General features: G+C 45.5%; 1 protein-coding gene across 2 annotated transcripts in view; it reads left to right on the plus strand.

Moving 5' to 3' along the window:
• The window catches only part of LOC135207703 (myosin-2 heavy chain-like), a 271,723-nt gene that overhangs the window by 41,344 nt on the left and 214,400 nt on the right, over nt 1-15,979 (plus strand). For both annotated transcript variants that reach the window (XM_064239548.1, XM_064239539.1), the window contains 3 exons: nt 8-67; nt 339-398; nt 1,749-1,805. In XM_064239548.1, the coding sequence (XP_064095618.1) occupies nt 8-67; nt 339-398; nt 1,749-1,805 (177 nt within the window). The remainder of the gene's footprint in view (nt 1-7; nt 68-338; nt 399-1,748; nt 1,806-15,979) is intronic.

Raw genomic sequence — 15,979 nt, forward strand, 5'->3', positions numbered from 1 at the left:
ATTTCAGGCCACATCAGTGAAGCCTATTGTTTGCACTGTTGAGGATATTACCTCAGAAATGCCTGAGGTATGAAGTTTCTGTCTTTTCTTTAGGTGAAAGCATATTTATTATTGTGTTTATTATTTTTTACCTTTTTCTAAGGTAATTTATGTGCAAGAATACAGTAACTTGTAATAAGGCCATCATAAATTGAAGAATTTTGTCCATAGATAATTACAATGGTTTAATTGTACAATAATTGTCAAGGCCCTTGAAGAAAATATCTTTCAGTGGTTATTATTCCCTGAGTGAGAGCATTTCAGTGGCATTTGCCTTGACTTGCTTTGAAATATTTCAGGAGCCACCACGAAAGCCTATTGGCTGGAACTATCAGGGTACTGCCTTAAAAGCACCTAAGGTATGAACACTTTCATTTTATGTGCTGGACGATATATAGCCTTTTTTTTGGTTTTTTTTTTTTTTTTTAGTTGGGTAGTTTAGTTTCCGTAAAGTTTCCGCATGTACATTGTGATTCGTCGCGTAATACTCCACAGTTGGCACATCTGTATTACAGGCATTGCGACTGTTATTAGGGTCATGCTGAGCTTATTGCTGCCATAGTTCACTTAAGAAATTTAGTGGTTTTTGATGGGCAGGTATAATGGTGTCTTTTCCTGAAGATTATTTTTCCTTTATATGAAAAGTACTTGCATAGGTTGTGAACTTCAGCATAGAATAAATAGTAAATGGGTAGTCTTGGTGCTGGGCCACTTGAACAAAAGTCTATTTATTCCTGTAATGCTTATGGTGACTGTCTATCAAATATCTTAAAGCAATGCATGATATTGATTATAACCTATAAATTTATGTGTTCTTAATAAAACACCTTGACATGTGAGCTTGTTACCTCAACATTTTAAATTACGAAATTACTGTGAAAGTTAAGTCAAGAAAGTAAGGAAGCAAATGGCTTGAGATTTGGATGCTGGAGGGAAAGAATCAAAACAAATTATTTAATTTTCATTAAAAATGGAATGAAATTAGCAACAATAGCAAAATGAGTATAGAGTCTTTGCCATAACAAAAGTTGTGGTTCAATATGCCTTTAATCTTTTACTTTTGTAATCTGTGTTACACTGTATATTTAGAGTAAACTTCAAGGTTATAAAAGTAATTACTTATGACATTAAGAAAAAGTTTTAATTGTACCATATTCTTACTGCAAGTCAGGGTGCCATTTGTGAGATCCTTGATTGAGGAGGCTGAATTACTAGAAACTTGTCTGTACTATTGTGTACTGATGTGGTAGAAATAATACTTTTAGTATTTATAGAATAGGTATTTCCTTTTCATTGGATCTAAATAATGGAACCACAATTAATTCCCATTTATTGGGTCATGTTCCTTCAAGGAATTGAATTTGAAATTTTTCTTGAAGTACTTTGGTGTGCAGTTCTAAACATTTCTGTCTTGACTTTCAAGAATTGTCTGTTTTAAGACATAGATTTTTTTCCTAGTTGAAGAAGTCATCCATTTCATTCAAATAATATTTTGCATGGTCAATGTAAACCAAAGCTCATTAATACTGTACTGTTGTTGGCGTGCTGAATAGCCATTCAAATAGTGGAAAAGTTATAATGTAATTAATTAGCATAAATTTTCCATTGAAATGGTAATATTTTTAACCGACACATTCAGTGATGTAGTAATAGTTTTAACCAATACATTCAGTGATGTTTTCCCTTATCTCAGTTTTGAATTATTTTAGGAGTTGCCACTCAAGGCTGGTGGCTGGAAGAATAACACTGTCTTGGATTTACCTAAGGTATGAACATTTTAGAATACTTGAATGTTAATTGTTTTTGGATGTCAACTTTGTTGCATTTTCATTTTAGATATTTTAGTGCACTGTCAAAAAAGTCACCAGTTTGTTTGTGGTATGGTTTGTGACATCCTGAAATGATATAGCATTAGGCAAGGATTTAATTACCATCCATAGTTATCTTGTAAAAGATATTTGTTCCGACACGGCATACAAACCTTCGGTCCTTTTACAATAGGAAGGTACTAGCGGCAGCTGGATAGGTCGTAAGCTTTCGAACAAGGGGTTCGGTAGTTAACTGCTTGTCCGACAGGCGCGCGCGCGCGCTGGGAGGTAAACAAATCACTTTTGCGTTTTCGGCCCTCACCAGCGACGGGTGGATGTGTCGTTGTGTTCGAACGCTCTCTGCCCGCTTCTCGTCGTTTGCTTTCCTTAAGTATTGGTTGTGTTTGTGTATGAAAGAATCATTGTAAGTACAATCATTCCTCTTTTTTCATTGATTTGTGATATTTTGGTCAATTATGGAATCTCCTCGCCTCGCTACCCCACGGAGACTATGCCCGGGTATCGAAGGGCGTAAATGCGGGAAGTTCCGCTCATTCCCGGAAATTGACCCACATGTTTTGTGCGCTCGGTGTCGGGGGCGCGAATGCACCCGAGCAGAGCCATGTGAAGTTTGCAATAATTGGTCAGAGGCGCAGTGGACTTTGTATGAGGGCAGGAAGAAGCGAAGGCCTGCAAAGGAGTCGTCGGAAAGCTCTCCCGCGACTCCTTTGTTACGGACACTTCGTCCGTCTTTCCTGCCGCCCAATCAGCTTCCACGTTTGGCGCCTTCCCCTTCGGGGGGGGTTTCTAGGTCCTTCTCCTCACCTGACTTGTCGAGTGTGGAGGAGGGCGCTAGATACCCTGACGTCGAGTTGTACTCTGGGTCCTCTATCCGTTCGTCTTCGGGCGAGCGGGTAGAGGAGCCTGCTAATCACCCGACTTTGACTTCCTCAGGTGCGGTTGCCGCGATGGACGACCTCGGACAGGTGTGGGCACGTTGGGACTGCAGGGCGTGCCGAGTGTCCAGGGGCTGCTCTACCATCTCGCTGGCTCCGTGGCGGTCACTCATGCGACGGTTACGACCACCACCACGACCCTCACAACACCTGGCTACGCTTCACCTCCTCACCTGGTGTACACCCCGCACGCGGTCTCTGTAACACCTACTACATCGGTGCAGGGGCCAGTTGCCGTATCACGGGGGAGTGTGATGCCGCCACCTGGGTTTGCCGTGCTGCCGCGACCGGACTTCGTCTGCCCGAAGAGCTCGCCCCTGGACCTCCCACCGGTACCAAGGAGGTCTGTGCCGCTGGTCCGTCCAACTGGACAGCCTGCACAGCCTGCCGTACCTGCCGTACCTGCCCAGCCACCGTTCTCGGACGTGACGTTGATGACTACTGCTGCTGTTCCTGTACCTGCCCCTGCCGTCTCTACTGCTGTTCCTGTGATGCCTGCACCTGCTGACGTTTTGTTCCTGTTCCTGGCCCCGCTGCTCCCGATGCTGATCTGTTCGGACAGGTGCGTCCGGGCCCTGTTGCTTCGGCAACAGCAGCCCCGGCTCCGCTCTGGATGACAGATCTGACGTCGGTCCTGAGGAGGTTGACGAAGAAGAAGAAGAAGAGGAGGAAGGTGTCGTCGTCGTCTTCATCGTCTTCTTCGTCGTCGTCGTCGTCTGCCGCCTCTTCCCCTTCTTCTTCTAAGGCTCCCGGCCTCCCCCGCCGAAGAAGAAAAGAAGGTCGCCTCCCCCCCCCCCCTAAGAAGTCTCCTTCGGGAACTTCTAAGGGCCCGTCTCGCTCTGGTGAGACGGGGGGTTCTTCCGCTGGTCACCCTGCTCCTTCGGGGGCAGGACCCGTCTCTTCTTCCGCGAGGAAGAAGACTACGGGGACCAGAGGAGTGCCGGCTAACACCGGCACTTCCTCACCTGCTGGTAGTGGTTCGGCCACGGCAGCAGGATCCGTCTCGGCCTCTCGTTCGCGAGAGGTACCGAGTGTACGGTCGCCTAACAGCGACCGTGCAGCCAGGAACCAGACCTCGAGTCCGCTCAGCGTCAGGTTCACGGCACGGAGCGGAAGACTGGTGACAGCCGCTCACGCGACTCTCACCAGACCAGCTCTCGCTCTCGTGGCGAGCAGCTGGCTACCCGGGCGGACGTGACGGTCCATGACCGGCCACGGGTCTGAGGCTGGGAAGAGTCCCCCCACCGTTCGCCGGCACCAGCCACGGCTGGTACCAGCGAACTGACGCGCCGTGGAGGACACGCATCGGTCTCACCGTGACAGTAGAGCTCGAACGTGTCGCGCCTGACCGTCACTCGCACAGAGAGCGATCGGGTACGGCGACCAGCACCAGCTCTTCTGACACACGAGACCGGGGCCGCTGTTCTCGGTCCAGCCGTTCTCCACAGCGAGACGGCTCGACTAGGTCTGCAGCTCGATCGCCACCGCGGGTTGACGATGGGGGGTTCGCCTGCAGTCCTTCCAAGCCCGCTGGTTCTGCCAGCGAGCGAGGAGGGAGCGTCATGAGGTCTGCCTCTCCCATACCTTCAACCTCCTCGGGTTTACACCGGGAGGGGCGAGGTATTGAGGAGTGATCGTGAGGGGTGCGCCCCTCAGGATCCCACCACGTCGTCGTACGTACCAGGCACGGTTCTCGGACCAGCAGGTCATACGCACAAGTGGTTGGAGGAGACCGAGAGGGGGTCTGTCGCTGTTCCTCCCCTTGAGGGAGGAGGGTCTCGGGAGATGCTCCTGTTTGAGGGACTGGATGGTCCGACTCCGAAGGACGCAGACACTCCTGAGATCCAGAGGAACTTTGCCGAGGTTATTGCGCTGATTCGTCAGCACAACGACCTCGCGGAAGGATCGCCGCTCCCACCTTCCGAGCCCACGTCCCGGCTCGAGTCGTTCTGGGGCCCGAAGAGGGAACCCAGACCGACGGTGGGTTTGCCGCGTTCTGAGCTTGCGGACTCAGTGCTGGACCAGGTTGAATCGCTTGTCTCCGGACAAGACGGTTCGCTCAAGTCTGGCAGGTCGAGCAAGCTGCTTCCACCTCCTCTGCTGCGACAGCGGCGTTTTTACGTGCCATCTGAAGACCCGATGCCGCCCAAACAGGTGAACCCGGAGTTAGCCAGGCTGACTCCGGGTGTGTGTCTGCAGCAGCTCCTGTCCGAGAACCTATGGTTCTCGCAGCAAGAGGCAACTCGGCCTGGAATCTACCGCCATGGCAGCTTTCCAGGCCGTCTCCCTGGCATAGATCTGTGGTCCCTCACAGTATCTAAGGTCGCCAGCCAACTCCGGGGGAATTTCTCCCGAAGATGACTCGGCCTTTAGGAGACTTTGCCAGCTGGAGGAAGAGCCATCTCCTTCCTTGCCCACCAGACGGTGAACCTGTGGGCCAAACCTGGTCTCCGACGAAGGGACGCTGTCCTTACTCGGGTTTCCAGGGCGGCCGGGCGTGAAGCGGCGTTGGGACTTCGCAACGGACCTTTACGGAGTTCCACGTCTCTCTTCCCAGGAGAGATGGTGGACGCTGCGGTGGACAGACGGCGCACTGACGACAGTGACCGTCTGGTTCACCAGGCAGTCTCGAAGGCTTCTGGGCAGCCTCGGACTGCGGCCAAGTCTAAGAGCTCGGCTAGCGCTTCCTCGGTGGCTAAGACGGTAGCTGCGTCGAAGCCCCGGGGAAAGACTCTGTCTTCTTTGACTTCTACCAAGGGGAGCCGTAACCAGCCCTCCTCCCAGCCCTCCTCCTCCCGTGGAGGCTCTGGGAAGAAGTCGAAGAAAGGGGGGAAACGCTAGGGACGGCGTTCCCCCTCACCTGCTGCCGGAAGTGGGGGGGTGCCTGGCCAGCCATTGGGCAACTTGGCAGCGCTACGGCGCCGAGACCTGGATTGTAGATGTCCTTCGGGAGGGATATCTATTACCCTTCGAATCTCGGCCACCCCTCACCTCCAACCCGGTCCAACAGCAGTCGTACGTTCCAGGGTCATCGAAGGACGTAGCATTGAGACAGGAGATCAAGACCATGCTGAGCAAGAGAGCTGTAGAAATCGTCACGGATCAGTCACCGGGCTTTTACAGTCGACTCTTCCTGGTGGAAAAGTCTACGGGAGGCTGGCGCCCGGTGATAGATCTCTCTCCCCTGAACCAATTTGTTCGCCAGACCCGGTTCACGATGGAGACGGCACGCTCAGTGCTCGACTCCATCAGGGAGAACGATTTCATGCTTTCAGTGGATTTGAAGGATGCGTATTTCCAAATACCCATTCATCAGTCCTCCAGAAAGTACCTCCGCTTCATCCTCGACGGGACGGTGTACCAATTCAGGGCACTTTGCTTCGGTCTCTCGACCGCCCCACAGGTGTTCACGCGAGTGTTCACTCTGGTGTCTGCTTGGGCCCATTCGCACGGGATACGTCTGATGAGGTATCTCGACGATTGGTTAGTCCTGGCGAGCTCCACCCCGCTCGCAGTTGCTACAGGACAGGGATCGACTGCTCGGGAGTTCTGTCGCGATCTGGGGATCGTTGGTGAACTTCGAAAAGTCCGATCTCGAGCCCAAGCAGAGGATGAAGTACCTGGGTATGCTGATCGACACGGTAGCAGGGCGAGTCTTCCCCGCAGACTCGCGGATCAGCAGATTCAGGGAGGCAGCCAACCAGTTCCTGTCTCGGCAGGAACAGGTAGCTCAGCGATGTGATCGGACACCTGTCGTCACTCGAGAAGTTAGTTCCCTCACGGGCGTCTTCACCTGCGGTCTCTTCAGTGGAGACTAAAGGAGAGTTGGTCACAGGCGACGGATCCCCCAAGCTTTCCAGTGTCAATGACACCGGAGGTGAGGCAGGACCTAGCCTGGTGGCTGGACGACAGGAACCTCTTAAGAGGAGTGCCTCTGCGCATCCCCCCCCGGACATGCAGCTGTTCTCAGACGCATCGACCGAGGATGGGGCGCACACCTGGAGGAGTTGCTGACTTCAGGAGTGTGGGACGAGAACGACAAGCACCTTCACATCAATGTACTGGAACTCAAGGCAGCGTTCCTCGCTCTCCAAGAGTTCCAGGACCGCTTGATGGGACACTCAGTGGTGTTGATGTGCGACAACACCACGGTGGTGGCCTACGTCAACAAACAGGGGGGCCTAGTGTCTCTCCCGTTGTACCAGTTGACTCGGCAGGTGCACGAGTGGGCCGAGGCACACTCAATAGAGCTGTCGGCACGCTACATTCCAGGGAAGAGGAATGTAGTAGCAGACACGCTCAGCCGTCGGGATCAGGTGATAGGGACCGAATGGTCTCTACACCAGGACGTGGCGGAAAGGCTCTTCGACCTGTGGGGGCGACCAGTCGTGGATCTGTTCGCCACCCGGCACAACAGGAAGCTCCAGGTGTTCTTCTCGGCCGTGCCGGACCCATGGGCAGCTGCAGAGGACGCTCTTCAACACCCGTGGGACAACCTCTTCATCTATGCCTTTCCCCCGTTCAGCCTGATTCGCAAGGTGATCAGTCGAGCACTGGTCACCCCGAGCAGTCCAGTCCCTACGTCTTCACGGCTGGCTGTTATCCACCATCTCTTGCGAACGAGAGGCTTTTCTCGTAGCGCAGCAACAGAGATGGCTGGAAACGTCCGTCAGTCCTCTGCAGCTGTGTACCAGGGGAAGTGGGCCGTCTTCTGTGGTTGGTGTCGTAGACGGGGTCTATCTCCTCTCAGAGCCACTCTTCAGCAGGTAGCGGATTTCCTCGTTTTTCTTCGCCGAGAGAAGCTCCTCTCAGTCCCCACAGTCAAAGGATACAGAGCCGCCTTGGCGCTCGTCCTGAAACTGAGGGGATTGGACATCTCGAACTCGTTCGAGATCTCCTTGCTCATGAGGAGCTTCGAAAGGTCTTGCCCACCCAGGGAACTCAGGCCCCCTGCGTGGGATGTGACTCTCGTCCTTAGGAGTTTGACTCGAAGACCCTTCGAGCCACTCCGAGAGTCGTCAGACAGGGATCTGACCCTCAAGACCCTCTTCTTGCTGGCCCTGGCATCGGCGAAGAGAGTAGGGGAACTTCATGGTCTTTCCTATGATGTACGACACTCCGGGGGATGGGGATCTGTGACGCTCGATTTCGTCCCGAACTTCGTTGCGAAGACTCAGAAACCGTCGATCCCTGACGACAGGTTCGAGTCATTCACGATTCCCTCCCTAATGGACTTCACCGATAATGATGCGGATGAGATGCTGCTTTGTCCTGTGAGGGCGCTACGGCGCTATCTGAAGAAAACTCGACACCTCAGGCCTGAGTGTCGACGCCTCTTCGTTAGCACCGGGGTAACCAAGAAAGAAGTATCCAAGAACACTCTTTCATTCTGGCTGCGTGAGGTCATCAGGAGGGCGTATGAGGCTGATGGTAGTGACGACATCCGTACGTCCCCGTCCGAGAGCTCACGAAGTCAGAAGTATTGGCCCCTCGTTGGCGTTTCGTAAGAACTTCTCCGTGGCGCAGGTCCTGAAGGCAGGGGTCTGGTCTAACCAGACTACCTTTACGTCCTTCTACCTTCGGGATATTGCCCACAGGTCCTTGGATACCTTTTCCTTGGGACCCGTGGTGGCTGCTCAACAAGTTGTGTAGCAAACCCAGACCCTCGCAGGCTGAAACAGCATCGAGTCCTGGTGTGATCTGTGTGGATGGATGTGTGAATGAGTGAGTGACTGGCTCCCTCTTCCCGTCTTTTCCTCCTCCTCTACCTGTGGGCAGAGGGCCACGGTCGTCACTACGCTGGATGAGGACGAGATGCAGGTGAGCTATATGACAGAGCCCCATCCTATCCCTTTCACTAGGGATAGGAGCAGAATATCCACCACTTCCTCCTACAAGGGGGGGGGGAAGTGGATGCCTACAAGAGTCAAACCCATGACTTTATAATTGCTCCTGTACAGGAACAAGTTCTTACATTGCTGGTACGAAGAGATACGCTTGCCTCTCTCTTAGTACTCGGTCCAGAGGTCTGACCATTGATCCTGCGGTGCACACCCCGATCAATCGGACAGGGGAGGGCCTTGGTATTCCCCTCCCTCGCTCTTACGACCAGGGAGGCTTCCAAGGTTGGGCGAACACCAGTCTGTTCACAAAAGACTCAGATTCCACCCACCAAGAAGTGAGTCTTCCTATTGTAAAAGGACCGAAGGTTTGTATGCCGTGTCGGAACAAATGACAATTTGTCCAAAATTGCATTTTTCCTAACTATACAAACCTGAGGTCCTTTTACACATAGCCCCACCTCATGCCACCCCTCACTCTGCAGTTTTTGCTTGGGCCAAAAGCAAAAGTGATTTGTTTACCTCCCAGTCGCGCGCGCGCGCCTGTCGGACAAGCAGTTAACTACCGAACCCCTTGTTCGAAAGCTTACGACCTATCCAGCTGCCGCTAGTACCTTCCTATTGTAAAAGACCTCGTGTTTTTGTAGTTAGGAAAAATGCAATTTTGGACAAATTGTCATGTTTGAAAGTAACATTATTGTGTGACAGATCGTTGACTTGTGGAGGAAAGAAAGATCACCTGATGAAATTTTTCAGCAATTTTTTTTTATTTGGTCATTGTAACCCATTAATTATAAGATATGTTACTCAGTGTATATTATGATGAAGGGGTTTACTATGAAAAATGTGATTTTATAATGTTGCACATTTTTTGATTCTTTTTACTGATTTAAACGTGAAATAATTAACTTATCATTAAATGATGAAATAAAGACTTTTCCATAGTTGCATAATCAGAGTAATACAGTTCAGTGAAATTTTCCTTGCGTCACTTTAAAATATTTGGGAATGACAGAATCTTCTTGGCTGGAATAGCAAAGATACTGCTATGAAATTGCCTAAGATGTGATGATTTCGGTTATCCAGGCCCAATCTAAGGGAGGGGGGTGTTCAGCCAAGAATCTTGTGGCCTTAACCCTTAAACGCCGAAGCGGTAAAAAAAAAATGTCTCCCGTGTGCCGGAGGTGTTTCAGAGTGAGCGCCGAAGTGGAAAAAATATTTTTTTCAAAAATTCACAGCGCGCTTACTTTTCAAGATTAAGAGTTCATTTTTGGCTCCTTTTTTTGTCATTGGCTGAAGTTTAGTATGCAACCATCAGAAATGAGAAAAATTATCATTATCATATATAAATAATGCGATATATGATAGTGCAAAAACGAAATTTCATATATAATTGTATTCAAATCGCGCTGTGCGCAAAACGGTTAATGGTAACGAGTTACTTATTTTTTTCGTTGTAATGTACACTAAATTGCGATCATTTTGGTATATAACACATCGTAAAACGATAAAAGCAACACAGAGAAAATATTATCACAAATAATGCATGAATTCGTAACGCACGGACGTAAACAGATATTTTTTTCAAAAATTCACCATAAATCTAAATATTGTCCTAGAGAGTTCCTAGAGAGTTCCAATTTCTTTCAAAATGAAGACAAATGATTGAATATTACTATACTGTAAGAATATTAGCTTAAAAATGCAGTTTTCGACCATATCTGACTAGGTAAAGTTGACCGAATGTCGAATTTTTTTATATATATATCTTTTTTTTATATGCAATTATTTCGGAAATAAGAAAAGCTACAACCTTCAAATATTTTTCGTTTTATTCTACATGAAATTGCGCACATTTTCATATATAAAACTCTATGAAATGCCTAATATGAAACGGAGCAAATATTCCGAGAATGGAACGTACGATTTCGGAGATTTGTGGCTGAGAATCCGCGTGCTGAGAGAAGGAAAGATTTTTTTTTAAATTCACCATAAATCTAAATATTGTGCTAGAGACTTCAAATTTGTTTCAAGATGAAGATAAATGACTGAATATTACTAGACTGTAAGAGTTTTAGCTTACAATTGCGTTTTTCGACCATTTCGGTAGAGTCAAAGTTGACTGAACGTGGTTTTTTTCTATTTATCGTGATTTATATGCAAATATTTCAAAAATGAGAAAAGCTACAACCTTCAATTATTTTTTTATTGAATTTTACATTAAATTGCGCACATTTTCATATATAAAACTTTATGTAACGGCTAATTTAAAATGGTGCAAACATTACCACAATCGCACGTATGATTTTTTCGGAAGAGTTACCGCGCGGACGTAAAGAAAATGTTATTTTTTTCATAAATTCACCATAAATCGAAATAGTGTGCTAGAGACTTCCAATTTGTTGCAAACTGAAGGTAAATGCTTGAATATTACTAGAATATAAGCGGTTTAGCTTACAATTGCGCTTTTCGACCATTTCGGTAGAGTCAAAGTTGACCAAAGGTTGAAAATTTGTCACTTATCATTTTTAATATAAAAAATATTTCTAAATTGATAAAAGCTACAACCATGGGTTGTTTTTAATTGTATTGTGCATGAAATTGCGCACATTTTCATATATAAAACTTTATGTAACGGCTAATTTAAAATGGTGCAAACATTACCACAATCGCATGTATGATTTTTTCCGGAAGACTTACCGCGCGGACATAAGGAAAAAGTTTTTTCATAAATTCACCATAAATCGAAATATTGTGCTAGAGACTTCCTATTAGTTGCAAAATTAAGTTAAATGATTGAATATTACTAAAATATTAGAGTTTTAGCTTACAATTGCGTTTTTCGACCATTTCGATAGAGTCAAAGTTGACCGAAGGTTGAAATTTTGGCACTTATCGTTATTTATATGAAAATATCTCAAAACTGATAAAAGCTACAATCGTGAGTATTTTTTTGTTGTATTTTTCATAAAAATGCGCACATTTTCATATATAATACTTCATGTAACGGCTAATTTAAAATGGTACAAAAATTATGTCAAAGTGACGAAATAATTTCCGAGATGTGTCACAGATAAATCTTTTTTTAAGTGCGGCAATAGGAAAAAAGAAAGAAATTCGCGCTTGCGCGGCCTGCGTAAACGATTGTAAACCAAAACAACACCTTGATCCGTGAACTCACAGCATCCCCCAAGGCGCGTGATTCAAGAGTTTTCGGCTGGTAGGCCTAAAAGTATTTTTCCGCGAATTTTTAAAAAAACTTTTGTATGTCGACGTAAAATTTGTCCAGTCGGCACCCGAGAGACAAAAAATGTCGACGTAAAATACGTCCAGTCGGCGTTTAAGGGTTAAGAAGCCAATTATATTGTAATTTAAAAATTACAATCTTTATTTGGTTAAACAATCTTTTTATTTGGTCAAGTTCCCAGTATCGAATTCTGTTGGACAGATAATCTGAGGCAACCTTTTAACCCTCTTACGCCGACTGGACGTATTTTACGTCGACATTTTTTGTCTCTCGTGTGCCGACTGGACGTATTTTACGTCGACGTACAAAAGTTTTTTTAAAATTTGCGGGAAAAATACTTATAGGCCTACCAGCCTAAAACTTTTGAATCATGCGCCTTGGGGGATGCTGGGAGTTCACGGATCAAGTGTTTTGTTTTACAATCGTTACGCAGGTGCGCAAGCGCGAATTTCTTTCTTGCCGCACTAAAAAGTATCTGTGACACATCTCGGAAATTATTTCGTCACTTTGACATAATTTTTGTACCATTGTAAATTAGCCGTTTTTACATGAAGTATTATATGAAAATGTGCGCATTTTTATGTAGAATACAACAATAAAATACTCATGATTGTAGCTTTTATCAGTTTTGAGATATTTTCATATAAATAACGATAATTGCCAACATTTCAACCTTCGGTCAACTTTGACTCTACCGAAATGGTCGAAAAACGCAATTGTAAGCTAAAACGCTTATATTCTAGTAATATTCAATCATTTATCTTAATTTTGCAACTAATTGGAAGTCTCTAGCACAATATTTTGATTTATGGTGAATTTATGAAAAAACTTTTTCCTTACGTCCGCGCGGTAACTCTTCCGAAAAAAATCATACATGCGATTGTGGTAATGTTTGCACCATTTTAAAATTAGCCGTTATATAAAGTGTTATATATGGAAATGTGCGCAATTTCATGCACAATACAACTAAAAACAACCCATGGTTGTAGCTTTTATCAGTTTTGAGATATTTTCATATAAATAACGATAATTGCCAAAATTTCAACCTTTGGTCAACTTTGACTCTACCGAAAAGGTAAAAAATCGCAATTGTAAGCTAAAACGCTTATATTCTAGTAATATTCAAGCATTTACCTTCATTTTGCAACAAATTGGAAGTCTCTAGCACAATATTTCGATTTATGGTGAATTTATGAAAAAAATAATATTTTCTTTACGTCCGCACAGTAACTCTTCCGAAAAAATCATACGTGCGATTGTGGTAATGTTTGCACCATTTTAAATTAGCCGTTACATAAAGTTTTATATATGAAAATGTGCGCAATTTCATGTAGAATAAAACAAAAAATAATTGAAGGTTGTAGCTTTTCTCATTTTTGAAATATTTGCATATAAATAACGATAAATAGAAAAAAACCACGTTCGGTCAACTTTGACTCTACCGAAATGGTCGAAAAAACGCAATTGTAAGCTAAAACTCTTACAGTCTAGTAATATTCAGTCATTTATCTTCATCTTGAAACAAATTCGAAGTCTCTAGCAAAATATTTAGATTTATGGTGAATTTAAAAAAAAATCTTTCCTTCCCTCCGCGTGGATTCTCCGCCACAAATCTCCGAAATACGTACGTCCCATTCTCGGAATATTTGCTCCGTTTCATATTAGGCATTTCATAGAGTTTTATATATGAAAATGTGCGCAATTTCATGTAGAATAAAACGAAAAATATTTGAAGGTTGTAGCTTTTTTATTTCTGAAATAATTGCATATAAAAAATATATATATATTAGACATTCGGTCAACTTTAACTCGTCAGATATGGTCGAAAACTGCAATTGTAAGCTAATACTCTTACAGTATAGTAATATTCAATCATTTGTCTTCATTTCGAAAGAAATTGGAAGTGTCTAGGACAATATTTAGATTTATGGTGAATTTTTGAAAAAAATATTTGTTTACGTCCGTGCGTTACGAATTCATGAATTATTTTGTGATAATATTTTCTCTGTGTTGCTTTTATCGTTTTACAATGTGTTATATACCAAAATGATCACAATTTAGTGTACATTACAACGAAAAGAAAAGTAACTTGTTACCTTGAACCGTTTTGCGCACAGCGCGATTTGAATACAATTATATATGAAATTTCGTTTTTGCTCTATCATATATCGCATTATTTATATATGATAATGATAATTTTTTTCATTTCTGATGGTTGCATACTAAACTTCAGGCAATGACGTAAAAGGAGCCAAAAATGAACTCGTAATCTTGAAAACTAAGCGCGCTGTGATTTTTTGAAAAAAATATTTTCTGGGCTCAGCCGTGTCGCTCCGTGAAATGTGTCCTCTTTAGCACTATTTCTAGTAAAATATTGCTATGATACCAGAGAACTGCTAAATTGGACATGTCAGAAGTCTCTGACTCGCTCACCTAAATAAAAGGTGTCGGTATAGAACTGGGGCGAGTGTTAAACACTACCACAGTAACCCCTCCAATTAGCCTTTTCCTCATCAAAAGACCCTGAAAACGGGGAGCCGACCTATAGGTCACACCCAGCTACCCTGTTGAAGGGGACTGCGGCGTCATTCTTATCGATAGCCTCCCAGCGTTGCACGCTTTTTTATAGCTATCTGTTCTTTTTATTAGTTTCGTTATTCTTTTTCGTTATGGATCGTCAATCTGCCTCTTCACCCAAGTTAAGTACTGGCTCGCCCTTTTTCTGTATTTAGGGAGTGATTTTGCCTTTCGTTTTGCCTTTATTTAGGATTTTGTTAGGCGTCTCCTCCCGTAACGAGCGGTAGCGAGCCGCCATTACGTCGTTCCCTTGTTTTGTACCAATTTCGAGCCGGCTTCTTTCAGTAAATCAGTACCTATATATTATTTTTATATTTACTCGTAACTTATGGTATTTCAGTATATATTTTCAGTATATATGTCTTGGGTGGCAGTTACTTTGTCGATCTTGTTTGATCTACGTTTATTGTTTTCATGATTTCCTGTTTTCGTCATCGTTGGGGGTTCAGCAGTTGGGCAAAAAGCATAGTATCCAGAGGCCTAGGCTGGAGTTGGATCAAAGGTCCTCCTCCACCCATCACCTTCTATCAGGAACAAACGCAGGAATTGATGGATTACTCCAAGGACCTTCTCCAGAAGGGAGCAATCTCCAAGACGAAGAACTTGAAATTTCAGGGTCGTCTATTCAGCGTCCCAAAGAAAGGGACCGACAAAAGAAGGGTGTCTTAGACTTGTCCCGTCTAAACTTGTACATTCGTTGCGACAAGTTCAAAATGCTGACCATCTCTCAGGTGCGGACCTTACTTCCCCGTGGGGCCGTCACCACCTCTATAGATCTTACAGACGCCTACTATCATGTCCCGATAGCTCGGCACTTCCGACCATTCCTCGGCTTCAAACTAGGGAAAGAAGCCTACTCCTTCAAAGTAATGCCCTTCGGGTGTGAAAATATAGCACCAAGGGTTTTCACGAAACTGGCGGAGACAGTGGTGTAGGAGCTAAGATCCAGGGTATATTGGTGGTGGCGTACCTAGACGATTGGCTAATCTGGGAGATGGACAAAGGCAAATGTATGAAAGCCACGGACAAGGTCATGTCTTTCCTGGAATATTTAGGGTTCAAGATCAACAGGACCAAGTCCCGGTTGACTCCGGAGTCCAAGTTCCAGTGGCTAGGGATTCATTGGGACTTGGATTCTCACACTCTTTCCATTCCAGCAGGAAAGAGAAAGGAGATTGCCAAGGCAACAAGACAATTCTTAAAGTGCAAAGAGACTTCGAGAAGGAATCAGGAGAGGATCCTAGGCTCGCTCCAGTTTGCCTCAGTCACGGACGTTCTGTTGAAAGCCAAGCTCAAGGACATCAATCGAGTTTGGCGTTCGAAGGCAAATGCCAAGTGTCGGGACAAGTTCGCCTGGATACCTCTGATTCTCAGAAAACGCCTGCGCCCATGGACAAAGGCCGCCAACCTAGCCAAGGAGTTACCGTTGCAGTTTCCTCCCCCGTCCCTAGTGGTGCATACGGACGCATCGCTGACAGGTTGGGGAGGTTATTCACAGCACGAGAAGGTTCA

This window comes from Macrobrachium nipponense, chromosome 11 (genome assembly GCF_015104395.2).
Source record: "Macrobrachium nipponense isolate FS-2020 chromosome 11, ASM1510439v2, whole genome shotgun sequence".
In the NCBI taxonomy this organism is placed as follows: Eukaryota; Metazoa; Arthropoda; class Malacostraca; order Decapoda; family Palaemonidae; genus Macrobrachium; species Macrobrachium nipponense.